Source organism: Palaemon carinicauda, chromosome 35 (genome assembly GCF_036898095.1).
Source record: "Palaemon carinicauda isolate YSFRI2023 chromosome 35, ASM3689809v2, whole genome shotgun sequence".
NCBI classification, from domain to species: domain Eukaryota; kingdom Metazoa; phylum Arthropoda; class Malacostraca; order Decapoda; family Palaemonidae; genus Palaemon; species Palaemon carinicauda.
This window is the reverse complement of record NC_090759.1, coordinates 40,453,363-40,465,004: the sequence shown is the minus strand read 5'-3', so window position 1 is coordinate 40,465,004 and position 11,642 is coordinate 40,453,363. Positions and strand designations below refer to the sequence as shown.

The window sequence follows — 11,642 nt, the reverse complement described above, 5'->3', positions numbered from 1 at the left end:
AAAGCTTCATATAAGCATACTAGGGGTTCGCCTCTATGATTTCAGCCTCATCCACTAAGGGGTCGTTCTTGCTGTGTCTTACATGGCGTCTCAGGAGAGCACGTCATCCTTGGATGAGCCAAGTGGGCAACGATTGGCCATAGTGGACCTTCTACTATGCAGGAAAAGGAGCTCGTGAGGAGAACTGTTCGTGGAAGTGCACAACAAGGAGCATATAGAATGGAGAGCATCTTGGAGAACAGTTTCCCACTGAGACACATCAAGGATTCTTGTCTTAAGGGCCATTGTTAGAGTTTTCCATATAATTCCGTTATATTTTTCAGCCTGGCCATTCCCTTTAGGGTTATAAGGTGTAGTGCGACTGGTAGCTACACCTTTTTTCATCAGGAAATCCTTCAGCTCTTCAGACCTGAAAGATGCACCCCTATCAGTGTGGATGTATGCTGGCATACCAAATAAAGCAAATAGTTGCACCAAACAACTGATGACAGTTCTAGTGGTCATATCAGCACAAGGGAAAACCAAAGGGAACCTTGAAAATTCATCCACAACCGTGAGGAAGTACTTGTTTCTAGATTGAGAGGGAACTGAGCCTTTGAAATCTAAGTTCAGCCTTTCGAATGGCTGGGTTGCTTTGATCAGTTGTCCCGAGTATTTGAAGAATCGAGGTTTGAGCTCTAAACACACTTGGCAAGAGGTGGTAATTTTCTTCACTTCTTCTACCGAGTAAGGTAGACTCTGCCCTCGGACGAAATGCATTCATACGAGATATTGCTGGGTGACATAGGATTTCATGAAGTTCTCGGAGTTTATCAGAAGTAGAGGCACCACAGATGCGGGAGAGAACATCAGCTAGTATGTTCTCTGTTCCTGGACAGTATACTATATCATAGTGAAAACATGAGAGTTCAACTCTCCACCTTGCTATTTTGTCATTCTTTATTTTACTGTTTGATTTAGAGTCAAACATAAACTTTACACTATGCTGGTCCGTGATGAGCTTGAAATGGTGTCCAATTATGTAGTGTCTCCACTTCCTCAATGCTTCCACTATGGCATAAGCTTCCTTTTCCACTGCAGAATGTCCCTGTTCACTGCGAGTGAGAGTGCGGGAGAAGAAAGCCACTGGGTGATTATTCTGTGTAAGAGTAGCTGCTGTCACATGACCTGAGGCGTCAGTAGATAAAGGAAAACCATTGGCTTGTGTGAGAGGGTGGATTTCCTCTGAAAAGTTTGGGATCCATCTTGAGTAATGTGCAAGTAATCCCATGGTCATGCGAAGAGAAGCTGCATCCTTTGGGGGTGAAAGATTCCACAGTGGTTGCAAGCGTTCTGGGCCGGATTTGATTTCCCCATCCGTTACTGAATACCCAAGTCATTTAATGGTTCTGACTTTGAAGCCACACTTGCTGTGGTTTAGAGTCAGGTTTTACTCCTCGGCCACCTTCAAAAACCTTCTTAAATTCTGGTCATGCTCCTCCTCTGTCTCACTACACACAGTAACATTGTCTACATAAGCAAATGTACTACCTACTTTTTCTTTCTTAAGGATTTCGTCAAGCACACGTTGAAAAGCTGTTACTCCATTTTTCACTCCAAATGGAATGCGATTGAACTCATAAAGTTTACCCCCAGCTTCAAATGCAGTGTACGGTCTCTCTTCTTCTCTTATTGCAACCTGATGGTATGCACTTTTCAGATCTAAGGTACTGAACACCTTGTACCGTGCAATGTTTTTCACCATCTCGTCGATATTTGGCAAGGGGTAAGCATCAAGCTCAGTGAACCTGTTTATAGTACGAGAGTAATCTACAACCATCCTCCTTTTCTGATTCTCCCCTAATGTCACTAGCACTTGAGCTCTCCAAGGTGAATTACTAGGCCTTATTATTCCTTCCGACATCATACGCTCAATCTCGGCTTCAATGAACTTCTTGTCACTCAAGGAATATAGTCTTGACTTATTAGCCACTGGTCTACAATCTGGTGTCGGAGCTAGGACAATTCGCCGTAAACAAATTTGCCGTAGGACAATTGATTGCAAGACTTTTCGCCGTAAGAAAACTTGCCGTACGGATATTTTGCCGTACGGATATTTTGCCGCAAGGACATTTCGCCGTAAAATGTATATTCAAGTTTTTAGCTTATTTCTTTTAGAGATCAATGTAACTATATTCATATAGTTATCTTCAAGTATATTTATCACTTTTCATTGATTTTCCTGTATTCATTTAATTATAATTATATATAAGAAAAGGATGAAAATAATGAAGACCACACACTTTGTTTAAAAAGTTTTCTAGAAAAAAATTCAAAGCTAAAAATCATGTAAGTTCATAGCAATTGCTCGTAAATAATGTTGTTTTGCATTTTGATCATAACCTCTGACAATACTTAGTATGCGCTTATAAACATTTTTGTATTGATTGTAAACTAGTATGATGTATGCATGCCCTATGTTGACATGTAGAGTATATAACTGATAGAAGATTTCAGGACAAACCTTAAATGTTCCATCGCATGCCCAATTTGTATGTCTTTCTAGATCGTGTAACCCTGCAATCGTACCAAAGATCAACATTCTGTTTTCATCTTCCATTTCACTATCATAAAGTAAAAATTTTTCTCCGTTCTGTAAACACGCAAATTCTTCGGGAATTACATAACCGATTCTTGTTCTTGGAATAGGAGGGGCCTTTTCTTCTTTTTGTCTCCATCTTATGTTTCTTGACAAATTTGAAGTTGATGGTATAAGAGAGCGTCCTGCATTTTCTAATTCCTCGCATGCAGCACCAATCAATGATCTTTAAGGTACCTGGGATTTCAGTGCATTTTCTTTCATATGTGCAATTGTTTTTTGCATTTTATGTTTGCCTGGGTTCGCTGGATGGCTATGCTCATTTACAATTTTACAGATTGAAATCTCTTCAATATTCCGTCTTGTATGTACTCTTGCTTTGCAGTTTTTTTTTTTCAACACACTTCCTATAAACTTTGCCTTCATATTCTCTTTCTTGCCTGTAAAAGAAGTTGGAATCATCTACAAGCTTATCACAACCTCTGGTGCTTTTGATAGTGTACGGCATCGTAGCGGTTTAATTTTCAACTGATAAAAGTAGATAATACAAAGGTTTAAGATAAAATAAAATCAAAATAAAAAATATGGTAAACTACCGAATTTGTAACGACCTCATTTAAACATTTAACGAAGGGTGTCAAAATTTATAATGACCCTTCTCTCTCTCTCTCTCTCTCTCTCTCTCTCTCTCTCTCTCTCTCTCTCTCTCTCTCTCTCTCTCTCTCTCTCTCTCTTTCTTCATTCTTTTTTTTAATCTATACATGACAAAGCATATACATTTTATGGCGAAATGTCCTTGCGGCAAAATATCCGTACGACAATTTTTCTTACGGTAAAATGTCTTACAATCAATTGTGCTGCGGCAAATTGTCCGGTCTCCCTGGTGTCAGGTTCTTGAAAAGGAAAGGAGGGGACACCTTAAAAACACCTAGTGAACATATCTTCAAGGGAGGTTTCTCTCCTCCAAAATCCATTTCCAGACCAGAATGTTTCCTCAGGAAGTCGTGATAAATCTCTCCTTGTAACTCCAAGTACACACTGCACAGACCTAAGATGTTTGAGGACAGGGATTCATCAGCCATGAAGACTTTTCCATGCTCTGGAGACATAGTTAGTTTGTTTAGGTCCACTAAATTATGACGCACAAAGCTGTCCTAACTCCCAGTATCAATAAGGGCACTGACAGGGCTACCATTAAGCTTGAGCGGTGTTATAGATTTTTCAAGACACTTAGGGGAGGCCCCCATTATAGAAGCTAGCATTGCTGCAGAATGTTTTGGGCTAGAAGAGCCACTCGCCTGTTTCACAGAACGGCACACCTTAGCATAATGTCCTTGCTTCTTACATTTCAAACACACTGCGTCTTTAGCAGGACACTGAGTTCGGGGATGCCGGTTGTTCCCACAAAAAAAAAAAAAAAAAAAAAAAAAAAAACATCGAGCACTAGAAATAGCAGCAGAAACAGACTCACTATTATTTTCAGCACTAAACGATTCCTCCTCTCGACTCACTGCTGACACAGCAGCATTAACAGGTTCTGCTGAAGAGTAGGAGGCTGAATGCTTCTGGGCCATTTCTAGAGTGCGGGCGTGTTCTTAAGCAGTATTCAAGTTCAGTGTCAAATTCTCCAACAGACACTGGCCTATTGCACCAGAGACCAAACCATTAATGAAGGCATCCCTAACATAACTGTCACACGCTTCCTCCGCAGTTACACTTTTGAACTGGCAGTCCTTAGCAAGTAGGCACTGCAGGAACTGATCCAGGGACTCACCCAAGTTTTGCCTGCGAGTGGCAAGTAGATGCCTGGCAAATATTTCATTGTTCGGTTTCCCGTACAAAGATGTCAGAACCTCTTCAGCCTTCTCATAAGTCTCACACTCAGAAATATAGTCATACACACTAGGAGCCACATAGTTAGTGAGAAGAACCAATTTGTCAAGCGTAGGGGTAGTCAGCTTCACCGCTTGAACGAAGTTTGTAAACGTCCTCAACCAGTATGTCCACTCCTTGGTGTCCTGGGCAGAGTCAGGGTCCACATCAAACTGGGGTGGGCGCAGAAGCCGTTCCATGGTGATTGAATTGATTAACTGAATAAATTGAAGTAAACCCGGTGTATTCAGAACTAAGGTTTTATTCAGTTAACTATTCCACTGCAATTATACCCTGCAAACAACAAAACAAACACGTTGTCAGACACAGACATAAACATACATAAACACTTGTGTTAACTAAGAAGGTACATACATCACACTCCTTATAAACAAGAGGATAACCAAGAACATACCCTCATCTGGCGAGTACACAGCAGTTCTGCAAGACACGTCAGCAAGGAACCCCGAAAGTAAACAAAAGCTATAGGAAATATAAACAGGTTTATCTCTACCACAGTATGCATACTAGATGAAATATTGAGGGAGATTATAAAGATTGGGAAACCGAAGTATGGATTCATGAGGGAGAGAGGGACAGTGGATGTCATCTTTATAGTAAAGCAACTACAGGAAAAAGAGGCTAGAGTGAAACCAGAAGCTCTTCTGTGCTTTTGTAGATCTAGAGAACGTTTACAATAGGATCCCTGGAGAAATTGTTTTTTGGTGCTTGAGGAAGAGGAAAGTTTCAGAGAGGTTGGTTAGAACAGTTGAGATGGTGTACAAAAGGACAACAGTTAAGGAAACAGAAACATCACAAATTTTGAAAGTAATGTGTATCTTTTTAGCTACACAAACCTGGGTTCTTCATATAGGGATATTGTTTTCAGCGCAAGCTGGAATGACCGCTGAAGTTGTTAACGAGGTTGTTAACAAGGTAGTTAATGACAGGTGGTAGGGAGAGCAAGGAGCCCCACCCCCTTACGTGTCAAAGCCTTTTCACTTATGGCATTTTGGTTCAGGACTGAGAGGTGTAGTTAAGGAGGCAAGTTTGATATAAAAGACTCATGTTTGTATGACTAGGATTAATACAAATCACTTTAAAGATTTATGATTTGTTCCTACGAAGATGCAAACCATTGTCCTATATGTAGGGATACCTGTTTGGTGGATTGAAAGTCCCCCTAGAACCGAACTGGTATATTCTTTTTCTTCCCTGGAAATATCAGTATAACTTGACCCGTACAAGAGCAAAGGAGATGACTCCAATATCTATCTATCTGTCTATCATTTGGAAAAATAAGCTGATATACCTGACCTGTCCAAAAAGATCGATACATAGTCAAAGGAGGGATCCCTTTCCCCCAAGGAGGATCACAGTCCAGAGTAACATACCTAGCATATGATGACCAAAGGTTGGTATATACTCTACCATCCTCCCCTAATCTAGGGAGGATGGAGGAGAACTTCTCTAGGCTTTAAAGAATGGCACTCAGAAGTGTAGTTTACCAGCATCAAATCAGATCCAGCAAGTAGCACTTTGACTGCTTCATCCCTAAGATAGGAGCAGGAAGAATGAATGGGAAGAGATAGTTATTCTGGCTCCATTCCAGATTTGGGATCTGGGCTACCTACACCCCTACTTGAGAAACCACCACAATATTAAGCACCAATTGGTATCCAATTTGACGGTGGGGTATTATGGACACTCCTGTAGGATAGGGGCTGTGAAGATTGTCTGGAGCATACACACCTCAGCCTTAATTTCCCGGCCAACTGCAAGATTTCTCTTGATGAGTCGCTGACACTCAGGACGTGTCAGGTATTCTTCAGACAACACTGTATAGCCCTCTTGAGGTAAAAGCCTCTTCTCTCTGTACCAATTCACATTTCACATAAAGATAGGATGGGGAAGGGGTGGAATCGGGGGCCATGCCCTAGCAGGGTATGAGATATGCAAAGTGCTCGAGCACTAGAGCAAGGATCTCCCGCACCTCTTACAATGGGAGACTAAGTTAGAAAGAACATGTTACTCACCTAACTTCTTCGCCTATTATGGCAGCAGAGACAGTTTTGCATGTCAGAACCTTAACTTAGGCCTTCTCAAAGGCTCAGAAGAGGTATCAAAACTGTTAGAAGCACACCCACGCAAGCATCGGCAACTCCTATGAGAAGGAGAGGTCTTTCCCATTCCGTTGAAAGACTATGTTCAAGCTTGAGCAGTAGCCTTGACAGCTGCTACTAAGAGGAGGTTCTCCAAGTCAAGAAGAAATTAATCTCCACAATCTGGTCTAGAGATTTAGAGATGGTGTGACTCAAGAAGGATCCCTTCTATAATAACCATCATAGAGAATGGCCCACTTCCCTAGGAGAGTGATGGACAAGGAAGTTCTTCCAGAATCTAGACAAGGCAGAACAGGAAATAATGAGGCATACTACTGTCTGGGAGCCACCTGAATCAACCAAATTAGCACAATCCCACACATTAAATTAGCCATCAGACCAGAATTGAGCGGACATAGGGCATGGCCAGCCCAGTGATCCCATGGGTGTTGGAAAGCAGCCTAAAACTCAAACTATGGCATTGGATAGGAAGAGGGGTAAAAAGCTAGTGAGCTCTCTGTCTAACCGTATGGTGGACAGGTCGATCCCTGGAGAATCCTCCAACCTGAAGCCTCTTTGTTACACCAGGATGTAGGAACCACTGACCCTACAGCCTTCCCTTGGCAACTACTGTAAGTGTGCCTGCTAGCCCATTCCTCTTAGCAGGAAGTGATTGGCTGACAACTGCTCCTGCATATAATGTTGTCCCAATATGCATCTACTTCATTAGTTCATTAAGCTAAACGTTAGCCAAAATGGTGGTGTTGTAACCACCTACTAGATGTCTCCTTGTAAAATCTTTGTACTGGTCAAATTGTGAAGCAGAATCCTGTGTACAAAAGTGAGAAAGTATACGCCCCTGAAAGCAGAAGGCCAAGGTCGGAATGTAGAAGGTGATTTGCCCCCACGAGACAGTTATATATACTTAAAATTCTTAGTTTTCTGTTATCATGATCCAAATAGCTGAAAACTTTTTTGAATAGCCTATAACATATTAGGAAAATCACATTGCCATTCAGTATTAGGCTATATATGATTATTTAATATGGAACAATAATACTGGAATAAGGAGAACGAGAAGATGGACAAAAGGAAACAGCATCATATGACTTCAGAGCATGTCATGAACAATAGATCATACATAAAGTACACCAATAAACTGCAGACAGCTCTCAGGAAGATGAATTAATGGAATGCCTGCACTCCTCATATATTTAGGAGGAACTCTAAGAATTTGCATCTTAAATCATCTTCAAAATTATCTCGTTTTAAATTAATGAATCAAACCTTGTCAGGTTGAACATTAATTGTCTTTAACATCTGTAATGAATTACGCAGACATTCTGTATTATTTTGTCTGAATGAATCTGAAATATCTATCCACTACATTTTGACTTTCTTATGATATTGTAGCAACCGAAAACAGCGTAATAACCGGGCATCTTTCATAATTAGTATTCATGTAGACAAGGTGTAGCTCATGAGAATAGGAGTGTAAAATTTAGGTGATAATCATCCCAGATCATTATCGGATGGTCTCTTGTGACATTTCCCAAGGGGGGAGGGGTGCTAGGTTTAAACTAGCCTCATGAACAGATCCTATCTGTATTGACTCTCCATAAATAGCACACAGCAGGGCTGAAATATGACAACCTTTGTCACAGGGTATTGTGGCACTATGGGCCACAATCAGTTTTACTTACTTTCTACCTTATTCAACTCTACATATACATAAAACGGCATACATTCACTTCTATAAAACTTGCAATTTTACCTTCAGTATTCATTTCAAACCTAAATGTCACTATTAAATGAATAATAGCCTATACTGTAAAAGTTTCACTTATAGCAAAATTAAAATTACTCTTCAAATTTTAAGAAAAATAGTAGGCCTATTCAGCTATGCTACTTAATAGATACAATCCTCATTATCAATCAACTTTATATCAAATTCAACATTCCTCTGTCTCAATTAACTCTAAAATAACACATACTTACAATCAGACAGCAAGATCACGCAGAAAATCATATATGTAGTATCATGTAGTCCCATGTAGCGTATGAATAAAGGGCAGTCTCTACCTAGCACCCAAGCCATCAAGTCCTGTCTTTTAATCACTGCAACCTCTTGCATATTATATCATGGTGGCAGCGTGGTAATGCACCCCACGCCATTCCATCAACAAACCCGGACCATAGAGACACTTTACATACCTCTCCTGTCCGTAGTAACTGAGAAGAGGACTCATAATCAGCCAGAGTTTATTACCAGCGGCTGCAGATGACGCCATTTTCACCCAACAGCGACCAGACAAAGACTGTCATACCGGCTCAGATAACAACCATACATAACTTATATCGTCAGGATATGGCATAGAATGGACATTAGTGCACCGTGATTACAGTGAGAATAGTGAAGAAAGTTGTGAATAGATTACTTACAAGTATTTTGGCCATTGTTATCTGCGCACTACTTCACAAAATGAGCCAAACAAAGACGTACATTCAGCAGTGTAAACAAAACTGAAAACCGTGCCGATTACCAGTGACAAATTTTTGTAGTGATCTCCAAACTCTTATTATATGTCTCTCTTTGTGAACCGTAAACTGTGTTATTAATCCAATCACTATCTATCTATTGTGTAACACCCTCTCGAAACCAAATCCAATTATGGCCCAGCCTAAATGCCCAAGTATGGACTGGGCTCACCAGCCCCTGGCCGAATCGTTTCGGGCGTTCAAGGCACACATGAACTTATACCTCGAAGACCAGGAAGTCACAGACCCGGGCAAGCAAGCAACTAAAATTAAAATTGCCCTCGGCGATGAGGGCATGAGGCGTATCTTGGTGAGCGGCCTCACTGAACAGGAGCAACGTGTGCCGCATAACATATGGAGGCTTATTGAAAGTGAGGTTGATGCAACGGTCAAAATAAATTTCCGAGTTCACCACCTCGAATTTGCAAATACCAAACAGAAACCTGCTGAAACAATCAGTCAATTCCTGGCCAGACTCCGTGAAAAAGCGACAAAGTGCGAGTTTGAAGACGGAGAACTCAACGAACGACTTATCGAAATGACCATACTACGGACACAATTCGAAGAATTTCGGAAAGAACTCCTAACTAAACCGAAGGGCTATGCTGTGAGCAACGTTCTACAGAGAGGTCGGGAATACGAGGCCATTGCGGCCTCCACGGCATCATTACGCTCCATACAGATGAGCTCTGAGAACACAAGTACAAGCCATACCAACGTGGATGCAATTCGAAGGGAAAGCAACGAGCCAGGGAACAAACTACAAACCACGGACAACCCCTGCTGGAATTGTGGGCTTAGCCACCCCATAAGGTCATGCCCCGCTTACAATGACAGATGCAGTGGTTGTGGCATCAAGGGGCACTGGAAAAAGATGTGCCTCAAAACTGATGGAGGCAGAACCATGCCAGGAGACAACACGCAGCAGACACAACGTCAGAGCAAGACAAGAGGGCGCTCCTACCGACGGCCGAATCGGGCTCCTAACCACAGGCAACACGAAGTCATGGTTAATGAAAACCCTAATCTTGATGAAGAAACAGATTATATGCCAAACTTCAACATGATAACGATATCCGACATAGGAGTGGCACCGAAACGAGAAGCATTCTCAAAGCTCATGGTCAAGCATGAAAACCCCCCAGCCTATGGGCCCCTGAAACTCAAAATCGACACGGGTTCCGGTGGCAATACGCTGCCCCTGCGGACATGCAAGCAAATGTTTGGTGATGCACCCACCAGCCTCGTACTATCCCCAGAACCGTCAGTAAGACTAACATCATTCAGTGGCGACAATATTCCCTGCCTAGGGTCACTAATGCTCAGCGTCCGCAAACTCAGCAACCCAGCATTCTCGCAAGAAAAGTTCTTCGTGGTCGATGTGTCTGGTCCAGCCATACGTGGCCTTCCCTCATGCCAAAAACTCGGTATTGTGGATATCAATGTCAACGACGTTACTGGAATACCTGAGCAACCAAGCCAACAAGGCTCTATTAGGTCAGTCGAACAACTAAAAGCGCAATTCCCAGCACAGTTTGACTGTATCGGCAAACTAAAAGAGCCCGCGATGCTCCACCTCAAGGATGACGCGATACCTTTCTGTGATCCGCCCCGTAAGGTGAGTATCCACCTGAAGCCCCGCATCAAGTCCGAACTTGACACTATGGAGAAAGAGGGGGTTATCAGACGCGTAACGGAAAACACAGACTGGTGTAGCAGCCTTGTGTATGTCACAAAACCCGATGGAAGCCTACGGATCTGCCTGGACCCCAAGCGGCTCAACCAAAACCTCAGAAGATGTCCCCACAAGATTCCCACTCTAGAAGAGATCAACCGGGTATTCTCCAAAGCAAAAGTGTTCTCCAAGCTAGACGCCAAAGCAGGCTACTGGAGTATACCACTACATGAGGACTCACAACTACTGACAACGTTCCGAACACCACACGGCCGGTATTGTTGGACAAGGCTACCATTCGGGCTGAATGTAAGCCAGGACATATTTCAAGCCAGGATGGACTCCATCATCGAGAATCTCCCAGGTGTTGTTGGCATCGCTGATGACGTGGCAATATGTGGGAAAGACCAGTCGGAACACGACAAAAACCTGATGGGGTTCATGCAGCGTGCAGCCCAACACAGACTCAGCCTAAACTCGAAGAAATGCTCCATTTCAAAACCAGAAATCAAGTTTTTCGGAACACGCTATACCAGCAAGGGCATGATTACACATAATAACTAATCTGGCATATAAGTACAAAGAGATAAACGATGAAAGTTCCATATTCAAACGTATTCCATTGTTTTCATCCCTTCACAATAAACATGCATAGTACTATTTGTGATTGTGGATAGTAATATAAACATAATAGCTTTCATCTTTGCAGACCTTGGTCCGAATAGTGTTGGTTACAGCAGGGCAGTCATAAATATGAAAATAAATGGCAAATTATAATTTTTTTTTTTTGGATGCAAAGAACAACAACACCCAAAATATATTAAAACAAAATGGAAACCTGATACACATGTAACGATACTCGTAAATTTTCAAATAA

The 11,642-nt window shown here is 41.9% G+C and overlaps 1 protein-coding gene across 1 annotated transcript; it reads right to left on the bottom strand.

The window, feature by feature from the left end:
- Positions 1 to 4,173: 4,173 nt before the first annotated feature.
- LOC137627245 (uncharacterized) lies at positions 4,174 to 4,650 on the bottom strand. The gene has a single exon (XM_068358326.1). The coding sequence runs from the start codon at positions 4,648 to 4,650 to the stop codon at positions 4,174 to 4,176; it is 477 nt and encodes a 158-aa protein (XP_068214427.1).
- Between the last annotated feature and the right edge of the window lie 6,992 nt (positions 4,651 to 11,642).

What these genes read in the sequence shown, in the direction of transcription:
- LOC137627245 (XM_068358326.1), bottom strand. Translation starts at nt 4,650, where the DNA reads ATGGAACGGCTTCTGCGCCCACCCCAGTTTGATGTGGACCCTGACTCT.